Genomic DNA, 27106 nt, shown 5'->3' on the forward strand with positions numbered 1-27106 from the left:
ATGGAATGATTCAGATGTGGACTGCGATTCCCACAATGCACTGCGATGTATTTGTACCAGATGACGGCCGAGGATGGAGGCAGGTAGGAAATTTATGGACAAAAAATACTGAATTAATCTGTAATGTATCGTTTTAGTCAGTCGACCGCTTTCTTGTGACATCCTAAGTAAAGAAAGCGTCGACGAAAGTGTACTAAAACAACCCAAGGAAGCTTCCATAACAAATTTCGTAACTGAGTTTCAAGTTTTCTCATTGTTCTTTAGTGGCCTGTGTATCTCACACTTTCAATTTCAGATCAACAGAGTTAGTATTTTCCACGGATAGTTGTTGTTCAGTACGTTGACAATAGCATTAAGAAGTTACCATGCTAATACCATGTTAGTTGGCATGTACCATGTTTTGTTGACATTTAACATAGTATCTAAATAAGATGCTAGATGTTATTAGATGTTACCATCTGTTAATAGTGCCTGTTTACATTGAGGTAAAGTTGGTTGTATATTCAAACATTGGTCCAGTGACAACTTATGACATGCTCCCTATATTGTTTACCATAACTCTTTGAATATTGTGTCTGAAATCAGATGTATGACTTGAATCAACATTATCACTATTTAATTGACTGTAAACAGATAGACACTTAGATAGAAATTGAATGATAATATGATTTAGAATTCGCAAATAATACTTTTCTGAAATTATATTATTAAGGAGAAAGTCTGAATGTGTGATTATTAAACCAACTTTACCTCAATCCTGTTCATTGTTTGCTTTTTAATGGTTGTGTTGCTTTATCAAAACTTCAGATTCAGGAAAAGTCGACTAATGTTTGTTATATATATATATTATTTTTTTTCAGTTTTAGCCAAGTATGAGAATCAAATCAACGTGTTCCTGGAAGACCTGCCAGATACAGACGAGCCAGTATGGATCCTGGGAGCATGTTACAATGTGAAAACAAGTAAGATATGATCGCAATGCATATGCATCAAAATTGTCACTTTAACACTGCATCAGCCACCATAAATTGGGGTTAAGGTGGTTTTATATTCACACATTCAGACTGTCTGCTTAATAATATTTCAGAATAGTGTTCTATGCAAACTCTAAATAGAGAAATCATATTAGCAGCCAATAACTATCAAAGTACAACACTGTTCACAGCCAGTTAAACAATTGGGTTAAAGTTGTATTTTTTATTCACACATTCTTAATATAATTTCTTAATATATATTCTTTGTAAATTTTAAATTTAGCAGACCACTAATTAAAATAATACATTTTATATTTAAGGTTATTTAAGTTCTACACATTGTGCACACTATCACTGAGGTAAACAGGGTTTTATATTCACACATTAGAACTTTTCATGTTCAATAAAACAGTAAAGTGGAATTTTCAAAAGCATTTGAGGTTGTGACATCATAGTTTATGTGAAGAACAACATGTGTAAATATATATATGCACACACAAAGGGAAAAAATCCAGTGAGCGGCAGTTCTGTGAGTGCAAATGCCTTGCTGATTCCAGAGGTCAGAGGGGAATGGCCAGACTGGTTCCAGCTGATAGAAAAGCAACAGTATCTCTGATAAGCACTCGTTACAACCAAAGTCTGCAGAAGAGCATCTCTGAACACACAACACGTCCAACCTTGAGGCAGATGGGCTACAGCAGCAGAAGACCACACCGCGTGCCGCTCCTGTCAGCTAAGAACAGGAAACTGAGGCTACAATTCACACAGACTCACCAAAACTGGACAATAGAAGATTGGAGAAACAATGCCTGGGCTGATAAGGCTCGATTTCTGCTGCAGCACTTGGATGGTCGTGTCAGAATTGGATCCATCCTGTCTTTTATCATTGGTTCAGGCTGGTGGTGGTGGTGTAATGGTGTGGGGGAGATTTTTTGGCACACTTTGGGCCCATTAGTACCAATTGAGCATCAACGCCACAGCCTACCTGAGTATTGTTGCTGACCATGTCCATCCCTTTATGACCACAGTGTACCCATATTCTGATGACTACTTCCAGCAGGATAACACACCATGGCACAAATCTGGAATCATCTGGTTTCTTGAACATGACAATGAGTTCACTGTACTCAAATGGCCTCCACATTCACAAGATCTCAATCCAATAGAGCACCTTTGGCATGTGGTGGAATAGGAGATTGGCTTCATGGATGTGCAGCCGACAAATCTGCAGCAACTGCGTGACACTATCATGTCAATATGAAGCAAAATCTCTGGGAAATATTTCCAATACCTTGTTGAATTTGTACCACAAAGGATTAAGGCAGTTCTGAAGACAAAAGGGGGTCAAACCTGGTATTGGTAAGGTGTACCTAATAAAGTGGCCGGTGAGTATAGATAGATAGATAGATAGATAGATAGATAGATAGATAGATAGATAGATAGATAGATAGAATACAAAACCAACTTTATCTCAATCATACTATTCAAATGCTTTTTTGACTATGGGTTAAATTTATTATTATACATCATAAAACCGTATAGTAATATTTAACATGCCCATAATATTGCTGCAAAACGACTCATCTCAGGTACTTGATATTATTCAAGGTATTATTCTTACCTCCTATCAGACGTATGAGGAGAACAATGACACCCCACTAAACACTTAACAAGCTCACTGTAACATATGACTGCCTAAATCTGTGCTCAAAATAAATTCCATCACTAATTTTCATTTTACTTCTTTAGAGAAATCCGAGCTGCTGTCGGATGTGCGATCGCGGCTGTGGTTCACTTATAGAAAAAAGTTTTCCCCTATAGGTAAGTGGCATGCAAACTGACTAAATCTTTGGTCCAGGACACAGCAAGCCAATGGTCGGCAGCAGATGCAGAATGCACTCTTTCATTTCAGTCGCCTGTTGTCTGTTTGGTGTGTTCATGCACAGCTTTTTGATCCAGACGCGAGCCGACAGCACTGTTGGTTTTGATCAGCACTAGTTGTTTGGTGTCGACTTGGTGTGTCCTGGTTTTTTAAACGCTTGCTAGACTGTGTGGTTGGAGTGTGTTTAGCATCTCTGTATCTGTGTGTGTGTGTGTGTGTGTGTGATGTGCAGGAGGAACAGGTCCTTCATCAGATGCCGGCTGGGGCTGCATGCTCCGCTGTGGGCAGATGATCCTTGCACAGGCTCTGATCTGCAGTCATCTCGGCCGGGGTAAGCAGATCACCTCCAGAAAATCTGTTGATGCACCAAAATAAAGTTCTGAGCCGAATTGTGACATTCTTTGCTATAATTATTAGTTTTATCAAGTAATATACTGTCTTAGTGGTTAATATCAGGGATATTTCACCAAAATGTCCATCATGTAAATACCCACTGGCCATTAATTGTATTATATTTGTGAGGAACTGTTTGTAAAAAAGTTTATAATTTAGTTATTTCAGTTTCCTATTTTGGATGTTATTAGAATCATTAAAATTTTTTTTTTATTAGTATGCAGTAAGTGTGTGTGTTTCAAGTAGGGATAAGTTGTGTACAAACCCAAATCAGACAAAGATGGGGCAGTATGGAAAACGCTAATTAAAAAGAGAAAGTAGTGATTTCTGAATTCACTTTGACTTGTATTTCATTGCGGACAACATGAACACAAAGGGCCCTATCATACACCCGGCGCAATGTGGCGCAAGGCGCGACACAATTGTTATTTGCTACTTTCAGCTTGGCGCGAGAGTGGTTTTGAGGTGTTGCACCACGCTGTTTAAATAGCAAATGCATTTGCGCTCATATGAGCACCCATAGGCGTTCTGCTCTAAAAAAGCAGGCGTGTTTTGGCGCGTTGCTATTTTGAGAAACTATAATAGTCTTTTCTTTAGACCCGAACAAAGCCGGTCTATTGTCTGGCGCAGAGTTGCGCCTCGCTTACACACTGTTTAATACACACAAGATGTAGAGCAATAGGCAAATATCTTTACATATGAAAAAATTTAAATGTTAAGGATATATATAGGATATAGTAAGGATATTTACAGGATATAAAATAAAGGATTAAAATATTACAAAACATATTAATTTCTAGCCAACTTGAATTTAAAAAAACACTGCCTTCATACTTTCTTCATCTTGGGAGGCTTTTTCAGTTCATAACAATTTGCTTTTATATACTGTTATTATTATTAGCAGTATTATTTATTATATGCATATTTATATTTGTTTTATTAAAAACAAGCTTAGATTTGCCCACCTGCAGGTTTTAGACCATATGGGGCACAGCATGTGTATTTGGATATAACTCTTAGGTTTTTGAGCACACTTTGTTATTAATGTTCATTTATTCGTTTGCTGGAAATTAGAACTGAATTTAGAAATAGTTTTGAAACAAATCTTTGTGCTTAACAAACTAAATTAATTATGTATAGGGTAATGGATGTCTGTGCGTACAAGGTTTCCCTATCCACGAGAGCAAAAGTGGAAGTAGATTATGAGATGCCTTATCTCTTATTGTCGCGCTGTAGATGCTCTGTTTAACCGTTTTCTTGCTAGTGAAATGCTCAGTTTTTCCACTCATTTACTTAACATCATGTAAATAGCGAATGCGCTTATGATGCGACGCAACTGACTCTTAGAGGGAATGGGAGATGAGACTCTGATTGGTTCTCAAAACACACCTATCACTCATTAGGAAAATAAATTCAACCCTTTTAGACCATGCGCCACGGCGCAAAGCAGATTTTTCCATTCTTAAATTAGGAAAAGGGGATTCTGATACGCCTTGAATGCGTTTGCGCCCTGCGCTTTGCGCATGGACCGTCAAAATAGAGCCCTAACTATTTCATGTTTTGTCTGGTCAACTTGGTTTCATTTGTAAATATCCATCCTTTCCTGTTATTCAGACCAGCAACACACTCCAAAAAAAGTAGCAACAGGAGAGGTTTAGGGCTTGTACTCTGTAATTATGTTTCGGTTACAAAAGTAGTATTCAAGAAAGGTCTAGTCCTTTAGGAGCAAAGACGGCCCGAGGATCGCCAGTTTGCCAACAAATACCTGAAATGTTGAAAACAATGTTCCTCGAAGAAAGAGAGGAAGACATTTGAATATTTCGCCTTCAACAGTGCAGAACATCAATAAAAGTTTCAAGGAATCTGGAGGAGTTTCAGTGCGTAAAGGAAAAAGGTGTAAGCCTGAGCTGAACAACCGTGCTCTCCGATCCCTCAGGCGTCACTACATCAAGAATCCTCATTCATCTATAAGCCAGATCACCACATGGGTTCAGGACTACTTTGGCAAATCTTTGTCAAGCACCACAATACATAGATACATCCACAAATGCCAGTGAAAACTGTACTGTGCTAAAAGGAAGCCCTATGTTAACAGTGTCCAGAAGCACAGTTGACTTCTTTGGGCTTGGAGGCATCTGTGGGAATGTGTACTGTGGTCAGAGTAATCAGTGTTTTAGGTATGTTTTGGGAGAAATGGAAGGCGTGTGCTCTGGACCAGAGAAGAATAGGATCATCCGGACTGTTACCAGCAACAAGTCCAGGGTCTGTCATGGTATTTAATTGTGTCAGTGCACTTGGCAATGGTAACTTGCATTCTGTGATGCGCTATTAATGCTGAAAAGTACATAGAGATTTTGGAGCACAATATGCTGCCTTCTTTTCCAGGGACACCCATGCATATTTCAACAAGACAATGCAAAACCACATTCTGCACACATTACAGAGTCCTGGCTGCGGAGGAAAAGGATACAGGTACTTGACTGGCCTGCCTGCAGTCCCGACCTGTCTACAAAAGAGAATGTGTGGCGCATTTTGAAGCGCAAAATGTGACAAGGGAGACCCTGTACTGTTGCCCACCTTAAGACTCGTTTGCAGGAAGAATGAGACAAGATGACACCTGAAACACTTCATCACTTGGTCTCTTCAGTCCCTGAAGCCTTTTAAGTGTTGTGAAAAGGAACGGCAACATTACAATATTATAAATGCTTTACTGCTCCGACTTTTTTTTTTAAAACGTGCTGCAAACAACAATATTGGAATAAGTGTTTATTTAGAAAAGAAATCTGTATTGGGGTTGTATTTGTCAAGGTGTTTGAGTGATGTAATGCTGCTCTTCTTCTTGACTGTGTCTCAGATTGGAGGTGGGATCCAGAGAAGCATCAGCCCAAAGAGTATCAGCGTATCTTAGACTGCTTTCTGGATAAGAAGGACAGCTGCTACTCTATACATCAGATGGGTATGACACTGTGTGTGTGTGTGTGTGTGTGTGTGTGTGTGTGTGTGTGTGTGTGTGTGTGTGTGTGTGTGTGTGTGTGTGTGTGTGTGTGTGTTTGTGTGTGTGTTTGTGTGTGTGTGTGTGTGTGTGTGTGTGTGTGTGTGTGTGTGTGTGTGTGTGTGTGTGTGTGTGCGTGTGAGAAAAGGCCTAGCTCTTTCTTTTTCAAACACTATGAGCAGGTGCACATGATAGTGTTGTCTGTGAGTCTTTCAGTGTGATTTGAGTGTTAAACCTCCTCTAGTGGGACTAAAGTCTGCTCTTGTGTGTCCTGTTTGTGCAGCTCAGATGGGTGTTGGAGAAGGCAAGTCTGTTGGAGAATGGTATGGACCCAACACAGTGGCGCAAGTACTCAAGCAAGTGTCCATACATTACAAATAATATTTTCACTGCAAAACAAATGCTTTTCTTACTTAGTTTTTTTGTCCTGTTTTTAGTCTAAATATTTAAATATTCTCAAATCAAGAAACATTATCTAGAGCAAGCAAAACATTGTCTTGTTTTCAGAAATAATATATGAAAATAAGGAGTTTTTTTTCCCTTAAAACAGGCAAAATAATCTACGAATGGGGTAAACAATATACTCTTATTTTCATTTATTCATTAGTTTTCCTTCGGCTTAGTCCTTTTATTCATCAGAGGTCGCCACAGTGGAATGAACCGCTAACTTATCCAGCATATGTTTTGCACAGCGGATGCCCTTCCAGCTGCAACCCAGTACTGGGGAACACCCATACACACTCATTTACACTTAAACACTACGTTTATCCAATTCCCTATAGCGCATGTGTTTGGACTGTGTAGGTAACCGGAGCACCCGGAGGAAACCCAATACGGGGAGAACATGCAAACTCCACACAGAAATGCCAACTGGCCCAGCAGGGACTTGAACCAGCGACCTTCTTGCTGTGAGGTGACAGTGCTAACCACTGAGCCACCGTGCCCCTCCCTCAATGTCTTCCAATTTCCTAAATTTTTTCAATTCTGTGTTCAACAGAAATAAAGAAACCACTTGTGGATGAGAAAATGATGAGAGGATTTTCATTTTAGTGCGAAATATCCTTTTAAAATGTACGTGCACCGGAAGCTGCTGAGACTTTTATTTCAGTATGTTGATGTACTTCCAACTAAAACTGAATATTGAGCAGGGGGCGGGGCGTTCTTTTGTTCATCGTTCCCTTAAAACAGACTGACGATAAGAGGGGGCGTGGCTAAGAATAGGGGCGTGGCTGAAGCGTCAAACTGACCTCATCAGAGAAGGAGCCAATCTAAACACAGAAGAAGATGCTCAGACTATGATTTGAGGATTACCAAAACAAACTATATTTTAAAAGTGGATAAACCTGCGCAGATGAACTGTTCACCTTATAAATGATAATGTGCGCTAGCAAAATAAACATCGTAAATTTTGATGTCACACAGACTTTAAGGATCGTAACACTGATGAAAGTGATGGAAAGTTAAAAACTTCAGAAAGCTTCATTTGAAGTACGCATGAACTGAAAGCTGTGACCGTTTTCGTATTGTGATGCAGTTCCTAGAGAAATGGAATATTGAATGAAAAAACAGTGGGCGTGGCTTATTGTTTTTTACTGCGAGCTGATTGGATGTAGTAAAGTAAGCATTTCTTGTAGAAAGATCTGGAAAAGGCTTTGGGAAGAGTTATTACAACCTAACAGACTCCTCCTGCTCACTATTTATGTTTGTTATCTAAACTGACAGCTGGAGGGGGCGTGGTGAAGTATGTTAGCCCCGCCCAATACCTCAGACAGACCTAGGCTGTTTCTCAATATGCGTTCTTCAGCGGTCTTGCGTCCTCGTGTTCTCGTGCAACGTCATCATCAGCTGCCTAAGTTCAGTTCCAATACTCAAGACCGCAAGTACGGAGGACGCTTGAAACTTCCCGGATGTGATCTTGATATGGAGGACGCAGCGATGCAGACTTGAGCACCGAACTCGCTCTGGAAGTCCCAGAAGTCATTGCGACTGGAGATAGGAAGCGCTGCATTTTATTTAGATTTATTACTAAAGTTCAGAGATATCATTTATTTACCTCAGGAGTTTCCCTAAATGAAACGGTGAGAGTAAACATTAACATGAATATCTTAATAAAGGAATAAACACATTAAGGGTTGTTTGTTTGCTGAAATTCGTATTAAAATCTGTTTTATTTATATTGTGCAGAGTATATTTATAATGCTTTTATGCAAAGTATATATTTTGAAGAGGGGAAAACAATAAATCGTTGTATAAATGCTGTAATGTTTAAATAATTTACCATTTAAAACACGTGAAGGTCACATGACCATCAGGAAGAACGCAGCATCTCATTTCTCAAAGGACGCATTCTCTGCCCTCTGACGAATTCCTTCTTCCGAGGACACCTGGCAAGACCGGTCTCCACAAGAACTCAAGTCCGTTCTCTGCGTTCTTGGAATTGAGAAACAGCACTTATCTGAGAATTTAACTGAAAACAAACAAGAAGCACATTTTCAGATCATAATTAAAGATTACAAGGGCAGATTATTGCTTTTTTTTCTTATAAATGACATACACAGATGATTCGTTCACCACAAAACTAATCATATGGTTATTTTTGATTTCATGTGTACTTTAAAACCGGATCTTGTCACCTGAAGGTGAAATAAACCAATAACCGAATGTTTGTGTGATTGCAGAAAACTGGCCCTGTTTGATGACTGGAATTCCCTATCTGTGTACGTGTCAATGGACAACACGGTGGTTATCGAAGACATCAGTGAGTGCCTTTTCTCTCATGTCAGCTGATTTATTTATATTGTGGGTCTCAGTTTACATTTAGTCATTTAGCGGATGCTTTTGTCCAATTGAGGAGACATTCAGTGATTCAATAAGAAGAGACAATACACACAACAAGTGATCATTACAAAGGAACTATTAGTGCTCAGAGAAGTAAGTGCTAGAGTACGGAGTTTAAGGCCCCGTTTACACTAATGCGTTTTCGTTTTAAAACGCATAAGTTTTGCTACGGTTACGCCATCCGTCCACACTACGCCGGAGTTCTCGAGCGCCGAAAACGAAGCGTTTTAAAACGCTGGAGAGGCTGTTTTCATTCTAAAACGCTGCTGCTCCATCTTAGTGTGGATGGGGAAAGACGGAGACATCTGAAAACGGAGGGGGGGCTGCAGACGTTCGCCTATCTGATTGGGGCTTTTCCTCAATATTAAGTAGCCTAACACACACAGTTCAGTCCTGCATCCTCTTCTTGTAAGTTCAGACTTCGCAAGTTTGATCAAGGCTGCAGTCTCCCCCTTCTCAGTTTGATATGGAAAACAGACTACCGAGGACACGCGTAAATCTTCAAAGGGAACAGTGTACTATATAACGTGTCTGGTGGATATAGAGAGAAGAGTGTTTCTACAGGTGTTTGTCAAGCCCACTCACATGTAAAATATATGGACCAACAGTTTTAGTTTACTAAAATACCCTTGGTATATAGTAAAGAAAGACACTGAATATACACTCACAGGCCACTTTATTAGGTACACCTTACTAGTACCAGGTTGGACCCCCTTTTGCCTTCAGAACTGCTTTAATCCTTCATGGCATAGATCCAACAAGGTGCTAGATATATTCCTCAGAGATTTTGCTCCATATTGGCATGATGGCATCACACAGTTGCTGCAGATTTGTCGGCTGCACATCCAGGGTGCAAATCTCCACCATATCCCAAAGGTGCTCTATTGGATTGAGCTCTGGGGACTGGGGAGGCCATTTGAGTACAGTGAACTCATTGTCATGTTCAAGAAACCAGTCTGAGATGATTCTAGCTTTATGACATGTGTTATCCTGCTGGAAGTAGCCATCAGAAGATGAGTACACTGTGCTCATAAAGGGATGGAGATGGTCAGCAACAATACTCAGGTAGGCTGTGGTGTTGACATGATGCTCAATTGATACTAAGGGGCCCAAAAATTGCCAAGAAAATCTCCCCTACACCATTACACCACCACCACCAGCCTGAACCGTTGATACAATGCAGGATGGACCCATGCTTTCATGTTGTTGACGCCAAATTCTGACCCGACCATTCAAATATCACAGCAGAAATGGAGACTCATCAGAGCAGGCAACGTTTCTCCAATCTTCTATTGTCCAGTTTTGGTGAGTCTGTGTAAATTGTAGCCTCAGTTTCCTGTTCTTAGCTGACAGGAGCGGCACCCGGTGTGGTCTTCTGCTGCTGTAGCCCATCCGCCTCAAGGTTGGACGTGTTGTGTGTTCAAAGATGCTCTTCTGACTCAATATTTAATCTCAACTTTCTTTTTTTTTTCAAGTTTCTTTCTTCTGTCGAGCACAAGACGAGATATTCTGAAGAATGTTGGAAATTTGACATCCATATTACGGACAAAAAGCACTATGGAAGTCAATGGCAGTTCCACTATGGAAGTTTATTTCCAGGATTCCTCAGAATATCTTTATTTGTGTTCAACAGAAGAAAGAAACTCAGATAAGTTATAAACAAGTGGAGGATCAGTGTTCATTTTTGGGTGAACTGTCCCTTTAAGGGTGGATTAAGCGGTAGGATGTAAGGCAACAGCTGGCTCTATCAACACACAAGCAAATAATCGGATCGGAGGCTCAAACACACTGAAAAGCCTTCATGTAAACACCTTAATCAATCCGACTGAGCTCCTTCTGAATTAAATTGTGATCAGATTGGAAGACATGGTGTAGAGTTAATCCAATCCAATCGAGACATGTTACCATCTAATATGATTATTATAAACCGATGACAAAATAGATATGGTGTAATGAAGTATGTCACATGGACTGAGCTGCTGCTGCTGTTGTTTTTTTGCAGAATTAAAGGGATAGCTCACCCAAAAATGAAATGTTTCCACTATTTACTCACCCTCAAGTGGTTGCACATCTTTATGAGTTTCTTTCTGCTGATAAACACAAATGAAGATCATTTAATGAAAGCTGAAAACATGTAACCATTGACTTCCAGAGTATAACACTATAAGGAGCATTCCTATAAAGACCTGTCCTCTCTCCTGTGCACCAGAGAAGCTGTGTGTCCGAGCAGATCTCCAGCTTCAGTCTCAGCAGCCCCTGGACTGGAGGCCCCTGCTGCTGGTCATCCCTCTGCGGATGGGGATTAACAGCATCAACCCTGTGTACATACAGGCCTTAAAGGTAAAACACTCATCTGATGTTCATTCCTGGAGTATGTTGCATAGTTCTGAAGGTCCCTCATCTGTAGGGTGACCATATGTGTCATTTTCATCAGACATCTAGACCTTTCTTTTGTTTTGTAAGGGTAAAGATTGAAAAGTAGCTTGTATGGAGTTAAGGGAACACTCACTTTAGTAATTAGGCTCATTTTTTAGCTCCCTAAGAGTTAAACAGTTCAGTTTGACCATTTTTTAATCCATTGAGCCTATCTTCGAGTCTGACAGGAGCACTTTTAGCTTAGCTTAGCATAGTTCATTGAATCAGATTAGACCATTAGCATCTCGCTTTAAAACGATAAAAGTGTTTTGATTATTTTCCTATGTAAAGCTTGAGTCTTCTGTAGTTACATCAGGTACTGAGACCAACACAAAATTAAAAGTTGCTATTTTCTAGGCTGATATGGCTAGGAACTGTACCTTTATTCTGGCGTAATGATCAAGAAACTTTGCTGCTGTACTCTGACAGTAACAGACACAATAATATTTTGCATGAAAATCAGCTTCTTGCACAAGAAGGGTACCTTGCAACTGTGGAGGCATGAGTATGAACTGAATTAGCTGTAGTGTTTGAGTGAATGTAAATGAGTGTGCATCCGCTGCGTAAAACATACAGTATGCTGGAATAGTTGGCGGTTCATTCCGCTGTGGTGATCCCTGATAAATAAAGGGACTAAGCCGAAGGAAAATTAATGAATAAACAAGTTGCTTTCTAGATGGATCGGCAACTTGGATTAAACAAATTATTATGACTACTAGGGATGTCACGATTTCAATTTTTAATCGAAATCGATCGAAATTTATGCTCAATTTCGATTATCGAATCAAAAAATAGAATCGTCGATGCTGCCACGCCCCCATGTCACGTCAGCTTGGCTTGCCAAGCGGGAAAAAAACAGAAGTTGAAGTGCTTGTTAAACTGCAGAAGCAGGAGACCCGTCGACAGAGCTTAAACCCTCTCCTCTTTCAATAAAGTCGCCGGTGTGGAAGCATTTTGGATTTCCAGTGAGTTACGTTGACAACGTTCGTGTTGTCGACAAAAAAACACAGTTTTGCAAGCTCTGCTATGTACGTATTGCGTACGGTTCGTCCGATAGACAACACCGGCATCGCGATCCTCCGCCAGCGAAAAGTACACACTCAGGCCCTGTTTACACTGTCTTTGTTTTTAAATGGCATTTTAGAACGACAACGATTTGACATCCACAGTGGCGTGTAGCATTTCTGAGCAGCACTCCTTCCTCTCTACCGCTGAAAATGCACATCACGTGACCACACAGACACAGACGCACACACAGCCATGCGCTCGAGACAGCAGGTCCAGGCAGTCAGAGGACTGCTTCAATCTTTCACTCACTTGTACTTAGTCATTTTAGCGAACACCTCAGATACTGTTGGCTGGTTCCTGTTGGTTGTGCGTCTTTTTTACCGACGCCATTATAACGTCACAGATCACTGCCTATTCACGAGTCCCGCAGAAAAAAGTGATTGACAGGTGGTAATTATGTGTGTATCTTGCCTTTATTCATTTACTGTATGATTTGTTTATGGGTAAAACAAAGACCATGCAGGTCAGGTAGTTTAAACGGTAGGCTGCAAATAATTAATTGGTCATTAATTAATTAATTATTCATAATCGAAAATCGAATCGTGCCTTTAGAATCGAAAATGTAATCGAATCGAGGATTTGGAGGATCGTGACACTCGTACAGACTAGGAATGTTAAAAAGATACAAATGCAGTGCAAACAAGGACAAAACTCCTTTATTTTTCTATTTCTCTCTTTCCTATTCTTTCACAAGACTTTCAATATTGATCTGCGTCTTCTGATTGTATTTTATTAAGGAGAGTGAGAAAAATTAAACATCTCTAAAACACTCATTTTGTTTCATATTGTCTTTCACTAGGAGTGTTTTAAGATGCCTCAGTCATGCGGTGTTCTGGGGGGAAAGCCAAACCTGGCCTATTATTTCATTGGGTTTATTGGTGAGTTTTCTCTGTTTTATTTGCTCGAGGTAATAAAATAACACACTCAATATGTCTACATGGTCTAACATGCAAAATAAATATTGTTTTAGTTCATTTTTTGTCTTATTCTTGTCCAAATACCTAACAATTCTTAAATGAAGAAGCATTTTCTAGACACATCAAAATATAGTCTTGTTTTCAGAAAAAAGTAAGTAATAATTAAGTGAGTTTGTCCTCAAAACAAGCAAAATAATCTGTCAATGGGGTAAGAAAATAATCCTATTTTATTTTGCGGACCTCATTGGCAGATTATTTCGCTTTTTTAAGGAGAAACTCACTTAATTTTGACTTATTTTTTCTAAAAACAAGACTATATTGACTTGTCGAGAAAATGCCTCTTGATTTTTGAATTTCTGGATATTTGGACAATTATTTAGAAACAAGACAAAAACTCTATGTATGTAAGAGAAGCATTTGTTTTGCAGTGTATGAATGTGTTATTGAAGCATTATGACTGTTTGCTTCTTCAGATGACGAGTTGATTTATCTGGATCCTCACACGACGCAGCAGGCCGTGGACACTGAATCAGGCAGTGCCGTGGACGATCAGAGTTTTCACTGTCAGAGGACCCCTCACCGCATGAAGATCACCAGTTTGGATCCTTCTGTCGCTCTGGTGAGACTGTTTTATCTTCTCTTTCAGCACCAATAAGTGTATGTGCTGGTCAACAATCTGGAATCTGAATCAATATTTACAATCATTTGGAGCAAGAAAAGAAGACATATTGTATAATATCTGGCAACCTTTCATAGGTTATTTTAATGAGATCAATTCTACAGGGAATAGTTTAATTGAATAGATCAGATTCTCCCTAATATCAAATTCTCCATAAAAAAGGAAAAAAGAAGACGTTTTCTATAAAGTCTGGCAACCTTTCCTGGGTTATTTTAATCAGATCAATTTTACAGGAAATAGTTAAAGTGAAGACATGAGATTCTCCCTAATATCAAATTCTCCCCAAAACAAAAGAAGACGTTTTCTATAAAATAATATATGAAAGGTTGCCAGATTTTATAGAAAACATCTTTTTTTAATTTTAATATTAGGGAGAATCTGATCTCTTCAACCTAACTATTTCCTATAAATCTGATCTTATTCAAATCTGGAAATCTTTCATATATTATTTTATAGAAAACGTCTTCTTTTTTTGAGGAGAATCTAATTTTAGGGAGAATTTGATATTAGGGGGAATCTGATATTAGGGAGAATCTGATCTCTTCAACTTAACTAATTCCTATAGAATTGATCTCATTAAATTAATATATGAAAGGTTGCCAGATTTAAATGAGATCAGATCTATAGGAAATAGTTAAGTTAAAGAGATCAGATTCTCCCTAAAAAAAGAAGATGCATTCTATAAAATCTGGCAACCTTCCATAGATTATTTTAATCAGATCAGTTCAACAGAAAATAGTTCATTTTAAGAGATCAGATTCTCTCGAATATCAGATTCTCCCTAAAAAAGATGTTTTCTATAAAATCTGGCAACCTTTCCTAAATTATTTTAATGAGATCAGATCTATAGAAAGCAGTTAAGGTGAGAAGATCAAATTCTCCCTTATATCAGATTCTCCCTAAAAAAAAAAGAAGAAATATTCTATGAAATCTGGCAACCTTCCATAGATTGTTTTAATCAGATCAGTTCAACAGAAAATAGTTAATTTGAAGAGATCAGATTCTCTCCAATATCAGATTCTCCTTAAAAAAGAAATTTTCTAAAAAAAATCTGGCAACCTTGCATAGATTATTTTAATGGGATCAATTCCACAGGGAATTGTTCAATTGAAGAGATCAGATTCTCCTTAATATCAGATTCTCCATAAAAGAAAAAAAGAAGACGTATTCTATAAAATCTGGCAACTTTTCATAGATTATTTTAATCAGATCAATTCTACAGGATATAGTTAAATTGAAGAGATCAGGTTCTCCCTAATGTCACAGTTTCAAAAAAAAAAAGAAGTCATATACTATTATATCTGGCAACTGTTCATAGATTATTTTAATGTGATCAATTCTACAGGAAATAGTTAAAGTGAAGAGTGAACAGTTAATGTCATTATATATAAACATAGTTAACCTGCAGTTATAGGTGGTGTATGTGTGTACATGTTTATTATTCATGCAGATCCAAAAGTGTTTGTTTTGAGGCCGGCCTTTCTGTGAGCATTTGTTTGTGTACAGTTGCACTAATCATGTGTTTGATTTGAACAATAAATAAATGTCAAACGCAAACAAACCTAATGGCCATCCACTAAAAAAATAAAAGTTTGCAACACACTATTAAATCACTTTTATTGTCTTCTTGTGAATTGGTTTGGTGCATTTAATTTTTCAGAGAGTGAATAAGAGTCAAACATTATGATTGTAGGTGTCAGAATGTGTTGATTTCCTTCATCACATGATTTATTGCTCCTCTAGGGTTTTTTCTGCAAGAGCGAGGAGGACTTTGACAGCTGGTGTGATCTGGTTCAGCAGGTAAGACTGGCACATGACGGCGTTCACATCAGGATCAGCTCGTTTCTTGACATTTTTAACATGCTCTCATTTTTTGGCTCCGGGTTTTCAGGAGCTCCTCAAGAAGAGAAACTTGCGGATGTTCGAGCTGGTAGAGAAGCATCCCTCCCATTGGCCTCCGTTTGTTCCTCCGACCAAACCAGAGGTGCAGACCACAGGAGCAGGTAACAGACCTGATCACTACAAGAAGAACAATTATGAGTACTACACTGCATAAACGCTTGTCTTACTTAGATTTTTTTGACTTGTTCCTAGACCAAACATCTTTAAAAAACTCTTAAATCAAGAAGCATTTTTTTTAAAAGACAGAACTGTTGTATAAATATATATATCATGAGCAACACAAAATATTGCTTGTTGAATTGTCTGCAATGAAATACAAGTCAAAGTAAATTTAGAAATCACCACTTTCTTATTTGGTTTTACACACTGTCCCAACTTTTACTGATTTGAGGTTGTACCAAAATAAACAGTGATTTTCAGCAGTCTAACAGTAGTTCATTTACATAAACTTAATAGTTTAATCAAATATAACACTGCCTATTGTATACAATCTTCACTATGTAAATTAAATAAAGGTTAAACGTGAGCTATAGCTATTCTGTTAAGAGCAGATACAGTTGAAGTCAGAATTATTATTAGCCCGCCTGTTTATTTTTTTCCTAGTTTTCTCTTTAAAGGGCACCTATGGTAAAAAATCTACTTTTCAAGCTGTTTGGACAGATCTGTGTGTTGTAGGGATGGGAAGATTAACCGATATGTATCGATACGCGGTTATGCGCGTTCACGATGCGAGTGCATCGGTTGAGCAGCAGAGGATGAATGAAATTTTGGAAGCAAATCGAGATGCATCGGTTTTTGCGAGATGCATCGATTTTTCCGAGATACAGCTTATATTTTTAATATAGAATGTATTTTTTATTTATTAACAAGTGTTGTCAACCTGTTTTTGGCGCATAATTTAATCGACCTACATAAAGTAAGCCTTAGCAACGGATTTGCGGATGTGCACACACTACAACTCAGTGTATCAGGTGTGCGGATGAAGCTAGTGGAGCGCCCTCAGAAAGCGCGAGAAGCAAAACAAACATTTTATTCCCCACTGAGTTTTAAATCTAAAGTATGGCAAGCAACATTATGGATTTAAGGATGGACGACATGACAGGACAGATGCAATTTGCAAAATGTGCCGCGCATCTGTAAAATACACGGGCAGTACGACTAATCTGATATCTCACTTGAAGCGGCGCCACGGTGTTGTTGTGAAAGCATCTTCCAGTGTTTCTGCATCCCCGGCTTTCGCACTGCTTCAACCAGCTCCAAAAGTGGTGAGAAAAGCATTGAAAGTTTTTTTTTCCATGCGCAACAGTTCTGCTCGCTCTACGCCAATAACGAATGCTATTGCATTGTTCATCTGCAAAGATATTCAGCCTAGTGTCACCGAGAACGAAGGTTTTAAACACCTCCTCCTGTTAATTTTTATTTAATTATAATAATAATAATATTAATAATAATAATGATAAAAATAATTGGGTGTCACAGTGGCACAGTGGGTAGTTTGACCACCTCACAGCAAGAAGATTGCTGGTTTGTTATATTTTTATTAGCCTGTTGTTTACAGTGACAGTGATGTTTCAAAGCAGCATAACACTGCTAGTTCACCACCTTAAGTTTTGAATAATCAGTGGCAAAATATATCTTTGTAAAACTTGTTTTCATAGTTGAAAAGTTAAATCACAATTCTTGTTGTGCAATGCTAATTTTATTTATGTTGAAAGAGTGCAAATATATACATATTTTTTTAATATATATTGCACTTATACATTCTGTTTATCTTGAAAATACTTAAATAATATGTGCTATAGGTTCTAAAATGGCCCTCTACTGTAAACTGACACTCTGGCTCTGAGAGAAAAGCCAGTTTGTAAAAAAAAGTCTTGGTTTTGCTTGGTTAATAAATAATCAAACTCATTCAATGGCACAGCATCCTCTTTCACATAATCTCATTAACTTGATCTAATTAGTTAGTGCTGAAATATCGCATCGTATCGTGATATGGGTGTGAATCGTATCGTGTTGCATCGCAATATGTCACAAATGTATCGCTAATATATCGGATCGTATTCTTTGTATCGAGATGCGTATCGGATCGGCATTATAGCTTAGATGCCCAACCCTAGTGTGTTGCTATAGTGTATAGACCGTCATACTGGGGTGATATGAACACACCCAGTCCTTTTTTTTCAATTTAACTACAAAAATAAGGGTCGGCCAATTGGAGCTGTTTTCAAATCGATCGCACCATTACGTAGGAGTGCGATCCCCCCGCCCACCGAATTGATTGACAGCTGCGCGCATTAACATGTTCCGGTAATTACGTGTATATGTCAACAAGACCAGGCAGACATACGCAAAGCAACCGGGAATAAAAGGTCTGTTCTGTTCGCTAGGATCAGCAATCATCATCAAATGTGATTAAGAGTAAGTTTCACATGTTTAAAGTGTTTTAAAACAGAGTATGTGTGTAATTCATTACAGCGTTTTACTTCAGCTTCATCAGCACAGCCGCGTGTCAGAACAATTATAAAAAAGACGCTTCAATCCCGGTTTGTGGAAGTTAAATCAGGTTTATTTTGTACATTAGCATCACAGATATCCACACAGTACTTGAGGTTCGCCTTAACTAAGCTAAGCGCGCTCTGTCTGTCTGCCTGCCTGTGTGTGTGTGTGTGTGTGTGTGTGTGCGCGGGCGCGTGCGTTAACTTTGTAACGATATTGTGTGTGACTCATCAATGCAACTTCACAATACTGATTAGTAAAGGTTAGTTCTTACTGTAGTATCTCACAAACGCTACGTGAGACCTTCTTCCTTTAAGTCTGTCTGTTGTCTGACGCAGCTGAGGGAGGAGGCATGTAGAAACAGTAGGCGGGAAAGACTCGTCTTAAAGGCGCAGTACGACAAAACCACCCCCTGCTGGAAATCAGTATAAAACAGCATCTCGTAAAAGGTTTAATGAAAAATCTGATGGGTATTTTGATCTGAAACTTTATATACACATTCTAGAGACGCAAAAGACTTAATCTTAACCTAAATCTGACTTAACCTAAATCTGAAAAAAGGGGTAACCTAGGTGCCCTTTAACATATAGATTTTCTTAACACATTTCTAATCATAATAGTTTTAATAACTCATTTCTAATAACTGATTTATTTTATCTTTGCCATGATGACAGTAAATAATATTAGACTAGATATTCTTCAAGACACTTCTATACAGCTTAAAGTGACATTTAAAGGCTTAACTAGGTTAATTAGGCAGGTTAGGGTAATTAGGCAAGTTATTGTATCGTGATCGGAAAAAAATAGCTTAAAGGGGCTAATAATTTTGTCCTTAAAATGGTGTTTAAAAAATTAAAAACTGCTTTTATTATAGTCGAAATAAAACAAATAAGACTTTTTCCAGAAGAAAAAATATTATCAGACATACTGTGAAAATTTCCTTGCTCTGTTGAAAACAGAAACTCAAATAGTGCACTGTTTAAAGGTCTAGGGGACTATTTTAGATTCAGCCTAGATGTATTGTGAGAGCTTTGAACATGTTAGATCAGTGGTTCTCAAACGTTTTTCATCAAGTACCACCTCAGAAAAAAATTGTCTCTCCAAGTACCACCAAAATGAGCAGTATTGAAATACAATAGCGTAGTAGGCCCAGTAAAGCAGCTACAACTCTGCAGTTAAAAAACATGGCAGATTACATTAGAAATATAGCCTATATGTCATATATGACATATTATATACATCATTTTTTTCAATTTTGAAATGTGTATGGCATGTACATGACATATTTCATTCCTCCGCGTACCACTAGAAGGAAGGCTGCGTACCACTAGTGGTACAGGTACCACAGTTTGAGAACCACTGTGTTAGATAATCATCACAAATTGAATTCATGCTTCATAAGTCTCATTCCTGCCGTGTGATTTCTTCTAGAGTTCATCGAGTCCCCAGACAAGCTGTCTGAATCCGAAGAGGAGTTTGAGATCCTAAACGCGTGATGAAGAGGTTTCTTTAGCAAAAACACAAACGGTAGCAACACGACAAACAAACGCTGTTCTTCTATCTGTGGAAAAAAAAAAACAAGCCAAGGATCCTGTAGCAACTTTTGCGTGACGTTTAGCCTCATTCCGGGGTCATTTAAAAGACTTGTGTTTTTAATTATGGAAACCGACCGAACTTCTTGAGTTGCATGAACTTTATTGTACTGTATCATGGAGTGGCGAAGGATTTATGAAGACGAAATCTGTACAGCCTCGACACACTCTACCTCCTGACCGCAGGAGACCGCCGCTAATATGCACATAATATCAGCTTTTGTCTCTTTTCTAGTCCAAATATATAAAAAGTTCTTACTCGAACACTCATTTAATTATGAAGTTATGCATTCCTTTCCAAGGGACATACATATTTCAACAAAACAATGCGTTCTGCACACATTACAATGCCGACTGCAGAGAAAAAAAAGATATAGGTAATTGACTGGCCTGCCTGCAGTCCTGACCTGTCTCCAACAGTCCAGATAGCTAGTCCAAATATATAAATGTTTCTTAATCGAACACACAGAAAAGGATTTTTGCTGCTTCAAACTACTTCTTTAAAATGAGCTGAATCAACACATTTCTTAAGAGTTTTTTTTAGACATCTTAAATGTTTTATGTTTAATCTTTTTTGCAAATTTAAATTAACGCCCATGCATATTTCATCAAGACTAATCCACATTCTGCACACATTACAGAGTCCTGGCTCAGAGGAAGAGCATACAGGTACTTGACTGGCCTGCCTGCAGTCCTGACCTGTGTCCAATAGAGAATGTGTGGTGCATTTTGAAGCGCTTTGTACAGTGATAAAGCCTTTCCTGGATGAGTAAAGTATGTTTATTTGATTTCAGACATACTAAATCAAAATTTTGTCAGTTTTTTCTTAAAACAAGCTAAATAATCTGCCAATTGGGTAAGAAAATAATCTAATTTTAAAGCAAAAACAAGACTATTTGCCTTATTTCATTAGTAAAACTTTATTTTTGGCATATTATTTCTGTAAACACACCTATATTTTTTACATTTCTAGAAATTGCTCTATGATCGAGTTGTCGTGCTCCTAACCTTTAACCACCACCCGTTCCACAATGCAGCCCCTTATGGCTCCCCCCTGCCGGTGGTTGGCCTGCAGGAAGATGGTCCCACGTCGCTCCTTCGGGCTAAGCCCGGCCTGGTTCTATGGGATTAAACCTGGCCACCAGGCCCTCGCATACAAGCCCCAACCCCAAACCTGTCTCCAGGGTGAGGCCCATACCTGCCAACATTCGGATCATAAAATCCGGGAGATTTTACCCGGGGGTGCGTGCGAAGTGAAGAGCGGGTGGGGTGTGCTCGCGAACCAAAGAGCGAGGAGTGCGTATGAAGGTCATTGCGTGTTGGGTTCAGTGCGCATTGGGACTGCACCAAGAAGCTGAGGATAGCGAAAGTTTTTCAGGTGACAGAACAATACGGGAAATGGGCGGGAGATGGGTCTGAAGGATGAAACGTGAGATTGACACGCAGATTGGTGCAGCGGCAGCAGTAATGCGGTCAATGCATCGTTCTGAAGGAGCTGAGCCGAAAGTCGACACTCCCGATTTACCGGTCAATCTATGTTCCTACTCTCACAAGCAGCCGAAATGAGTTTCCTTTGCAGGGTGGCAGGGTGCACCCTTATAGATAGAGTGAGGAGCTCTGTCACCCAGGAGGAGTTCGGAGTAGAGCCGCTGCTCCTCCACATCAAGAGAAGTCAGCTGAGGTGGCTCAGGCACACAGGAATTTTAAATATTTGGACAAAAAATGAGACAAAAACTTTTTTAAAAAGCATTTTTTGCTCTGCAGACCGCTTTTATTCAGTGTTAATCGAACACACACACACACACACACACACACACACACACACACACACACACACACACACACACACACATACACACACAACCATACTGGTTAAAGAAAGTGCCTCTTTTTCACATATTTATGTTTCTGACTGATCAAGATGATGTTTCCTCTTCTTAATAATGGGTTATTTATTCGACCCAGCCCTGCACATCTGTAAATAAGTTTTCAGATTAAGATATTTAAGTGTTTAGCGCATTTTGGATTGGTCCTATCACTTTTCTTGTTTTTTTTTTAAGAAATAAACCATAAAGCTATCTAATTATGAGCTCCTATTTATCATTGGTGAATATAGTCAATTTCTACTGTGGGGGACATAAGTAACACTATTTTTCTCAGAAAACATATCTCTGAAGGTGCCGTTGACTTGAAATGTTCACTGGATGTTGATAACAACTGAAGAAATCCATCTATGCAAAGAAAACAAATCTGACTAGTTTGCAAATGAAGCTATGTGTAATAAAATGAAATGACAAAGGGGAAAAGTATGAAGAAAGGGAGATGTAGTTCGGCAGTGAAAGCCCAGACAGCAGCTGAAATCTCTCAGTAGTTCTTCAGCATCGCTCTGCCCTTCCTCAGTGTAAATGAACATCAGCTGCTTCAGTCCAACATCTACATTAGCAGGAGGATGAAGATGAAACCAGAGTGGACATTTCAGCAAGACAATGATCCAAAACACTGCAAAGGAGAATCTCAGATGCTTTCAAAGAGAATCAAGATGTAGAATGGCCCAGCCAATCACCTGCTCCGAATCCAATAGAGAATACAAAATAAAGATCAGATTTGACAGACGAGACCCACAGAACCATCAAGATTTTGACACCATGTTGAAGTCTGAGAAACTCACACCTGAGCAATGCATGCGACTTCGTTCTTTAATTAGAGGGGTCTTTAAGCTTCCATCGCCGAACAAGTCTTATATATAAAGTATTAAATAAGTTTCCGTAGTTCAGCGCTTTCTCCTTCCGTCATTTCATTATTATTACACAAAACAAATGTTTCAGATTCTTTTGTTTTATGTTTGTATTGTTTGGGTTTTTATCAAAATCTGCTTCAATCCCATGTCAACAGCCCCTTTAGAGATATTATTCCCAAGAAAACACTTGACGTGTTCAATACTTATTTCTCTTAGTACCTTTATAATAAATGACAAAACCGAAGACAGTGGTCGATGTGTACTCATGCGTTTTGTCATTTCAATTTATGTCACTTTTTCTTAAGGAATATTGTGAGGTTTGTTTTTATGACAGTATACAAACATGTTAGACTTATACCAAAGACTTTATATTGACAATTGAAGGTTTTAGAAATTTAAATTTAGGATTTTATAATGAGGTCTTTAGGATCGTGTGATATTGAAACCTTGATATATGTATACATATATATACATATATATATATATATATATATATATTTATATATATATATATATATATATATATATATATATATATACACACACACAAAGAAGACGAGGTTGTTATGAACTGTAATAATGTTTCAATGTAGTTTTGTTTGAATAAATGCAACTTTTGTGCAGAAAGAGATTTCTTTCAAAAACACACAGAGAAAATCTTTTCGTGGTTAGCACTGTCTCCTCACAGCAAGAAGGACACTGGTTCGAGTCCCAGTTGGCATTTCTGTGTGGAGTTTGCACGTAGGCGAGGGTTTCCTCCGGGTGCTCCGGTTTCCCTTACAGTCCAAACTCTTGCGCTATTGGTGGAATTGGGTTAACTAAATTATCTGTAGTGTTTGAGTGTGTGTGTGTGTAAACGTATGTTTCCCAATATTAGGTTGCAGCTGGAAGGGCACCCGCAGCGTAAAACTAATGCTGGAATAGTTGGCGGTTCATTCCGCTGTGGCGACCCCTGATAAATAAGAGACTAAGCTAAAGGAAAATGAATGAATACAAACATGTTTGGCTTGTTTTAAAAGAAATAATAACTAGAACCTAAAGTTCATTGATAAACTTTGATGTTGGCAATGCTCGTGTTCATGTTTGATCAAATGCCAATACTTTGTAGGCATTTCTAGCATATGTTATTGCATTTAGATAATCATTCATAGCATGTAGCGAATCGTTATTAGCACTTGGCTTCCATTATCATTGTTACCATGCATAGTACACAGGAAGTCCCATTTGCTAGCATGAGTCAAACAAGCCAATGCCCTGGTCCCTACGATGTTCTGATGTAGAGGTATTGCTATTTTTAAATGGTTGCTAGGTTATACTGTTTTATTGCTATGGGGACAATGACAGGTTAGTGATGATACATCAAAGCTTCTTGGCAATATGAGGGATCTTAATCAACCCCGATGTTTCTATGACAGTCTTTATGAGTGTCAAAAACTGGACTTGAACATTATGTATTCCTGGTGTTGGGTTGCGGCTGGAAGGGCATTAGCTGTGTAAAACAAATGTTGGATAAGTTGGCGGTTCATTCCGTTGTGGCGACCCCTGATTAATAAAGGGACTAAGGGAATGAACATTATGTAAAAATGGCTTGCTGTATTTCATTATGTTGGCTTGAGAAAGCCAACATACTGTTATACTACTCTGTCCTTGAAAACAAACATATCTCCTCCTAGGCCGTTCATGCCACAAGGCCCAAATGTGGTCAAAATGTGCTTTCTGCATTCAAGATTGTTGCTATATCTCCTCATGCCAGTAAGACTTATTGTTTTTTTAATAAAAAATGTTAAATATTAAATTTTTATAATCCGGGCATATAAAAAAATTATACAAGCCCCAAATTTGGCCAAAATCTGTATTAAGATGCGTTAGATTTTGCTGCTATATCTTTAAGGTTTATCAGACTTATAGTTTTTCAATAAATAATTTTTAAGCATTATTTTTCTTAAAATATGGCAAGCCATTTTTGACTTAAACTCCATATTTTTACTGATATGGCAAGCCAGATTTGCATTTATCAGTTTCACACTTATTAAGCATTGTATTTTCAAAAAAATACGGCAAGCCATTTTTACATAATGTTCATTCCCTTAGTCCCTTTTTTAATCAGGGGTCGCCACAACGGAATGAAACGCCAGCTATGCATGTACTATGCATGGTAACAATGATAATGGAAGCCAAGTGCCAATAACGATTAGCTACATGCTATGAATGATTATCTAAATGCAATAACATATGCTAGAAATGCCTACTAAATATTAGCATTTGATCAAACATGTACACGAGCATTGCCATTTAGCAACTGCTTAGCAACTACCTAACAATGCCATAATTGTTTTAGCAACTGCCTAGCAACCACTTAGCAACCGCCGCCGTGCTTTCTGCCAACTGCCATTCCCAGTCCTAGCGCAGTCACGTTGGCTTTCTCAAGCCAACATCAAAGTTTATCAATGAACTTTAGGCTCTAGTTGAAAATACAATGCTTTAAGTGTGAAAGTGATACATGTAAAAATGGCTTGCCCTATCAGAAAAAATATGGAGTTTAAGTCAAAAATGGCTTGCCATATTTTGAGAAAAATAATCCTTAAAAATTATTTATTGGAAAACTATAAGTCTGATAAACCTTAAAGATATAGCAACAAAATCTAACGCATCTTAATACAGCTTTTGGCCAAATTTGGGGCTTGTATAATTTTTTTATATGCCCGGATTATAAAAATTTAACATTTAACATTTTTTATAAAAAAAACAATAAGTCTTACAGGCATGAGGAGATATAGCAACAATCTTGAATGCAGAAAGCACATTTTGACCACATTTGGGCCTTGTGGCATGAACGGCCTAGGAGGAGATACGGTTGTTTTCAAGGACAGAGTAGTATAACAGTATGTTGGCTTTCTCAAGCCAACATAATGATGATTTTGGTCTTTTTATACCCTAATAAAGCAACAAATCTTGGGAGATTCAAATTGGCACTTGGGATATTTTCTTGGCACACTTTGGGCCCATTAGTACCCATTGAGCATGGTCAACACCACAGCATACATGAGCATTGTTGCTGACCATGTCCATCTCTTTATGACCACAGTGTACTCATCTTCTGATGGCTGCTTCCAGCAGGATAATGCTCGATGTCTTAAAGCGTGAATCAGCTCAGGCTTGACAATGAGTTCACTGTACTCAAAGGGCCTCCACAGTCATCAGAGCTCAATCCAATAGAGCACCTTTGGGATGTGGTGGAACGGGAGATTTGCATCATGGATGTGCAGCCGACAAATCTGCAGCAACTGCATGACGCTATCATGTCAATATGGAGCAAAATTGTTTCATTGTTTTAAGTTCAATCCACTTAAATTTGTACAAAGTTAACTTAATGGATTTGTGTTGAGACAATTGTGTGGATCCCAGCATTTTGTGCAGTGTCTAATCCAGCAGTTACCATAATCTAATGTGTGTCCAGGAGAGAGCAGCAGTTGTCAAATTAAAGCACCGGAGGAGAATCTGGCGGTCTTAACACGTCCACAGCGATGTTGCATCAGACCACGCTTGATAAATGACTCAGGCAGGGTTACCTTGGCACTTTTTTTATTGCAATAGCTCTATTACAAGCAAAACCCAATCTAATAAATATACACGAAAAACAAAATATAAAAATGTAGAAGTGAACAAATGAACCCAAAAATAATCTCAAACAGCCTCATCCGTGAACCCAAACGAGGAGCCGTGTAGCATGTCGACGAGAGAAGGGATATCAAAAATTACAATATTTACAAAAGGAAGACGGCGCTGATAATGGTCTGCTTCAGTCATTATTATCAACCCAATCACAAGCTTTCAGCATCACTGACCAAATGAACAGCAAACTCTGCACATCGCCTTCTCATTTTGTTGTTGTTGCTGTTGTTTTTTTTCCGTCCATCTCTTCCTTTCAATCATTGTAAAAGGCAAACAACTCGACACAAGTCCAAACAATATCAGTATCCCCAAAATATAACCTCAGTAGAGCCCCTAGTATATATATATTTATATATAAAAAACACAAGTCTGATTATTTCCCCAGGCTGTCACGGTAGTTATTGTGTATAAAAGAATCCCCAAGAAACGGTATACTACTGTTTTTTTTTCTTTTCCATTTCACATTTTACTTACATTAAAGCAACGCAATATCATGACACAATAGCATGACACAAAAGCTAGTCAAATAAAGAGAGCGGCCGCTCGATG

At 38.4% G+C, this 27106-nt stretch overlaps 1 protein-coding gene across 2 annotated transcripts; it reads left to right on the top strand.

Moving 5' to 3' along the window:
• Positions 1-12: 12 nt before the first annotated feature.
• Positions 13-22231, top strand: atg4a (autophagy related 4A, cysteine peptidase). Of its 2 annotated transcripts, none has more exons than XM_073934667.1 (13): positions 13-83; positions 861-962; positions 2724-2795; positions 3089-3187; positions 6104-6205; positions 6525-6601; positions 8920-8999; positions 11289-11419; positions 13362-13440; positions 13953-14098; positions 15902-15958; positions 16050-16161; positions 19988-22231. In XM_073934667.1, exons 6-13 carry the CDS (start codon positions 6567-6569, stop codon positions 20050-20052), a joined length of 705 nt encoding a protein of 234 aa, XP_073790768.1. In that variant the 5' UTR covers positions 13-83; positions 861-962; positions 2724-2795; positions 3089-3187; positions 6104-6205; positions 6525-6566; the 3' UTR covers positions 20053-22231.
• Positions 22232-27106: the final 4875 nt, after the last annotated feature.

Source organism: Danio rerio, chromosome 21, assembly GCF_049306965.1.
Source record: "Danio rerio strain Tuebingen ecotype United States chromosome 21, GRCz12tu, whole genome shotgun sequence".
Classification (NCBI taxonomy): Eukaryota; Metazoa; Chordata; class Actinopteri; order Cypriniformes; family Danionidae; genus Danio; species Danio rerio.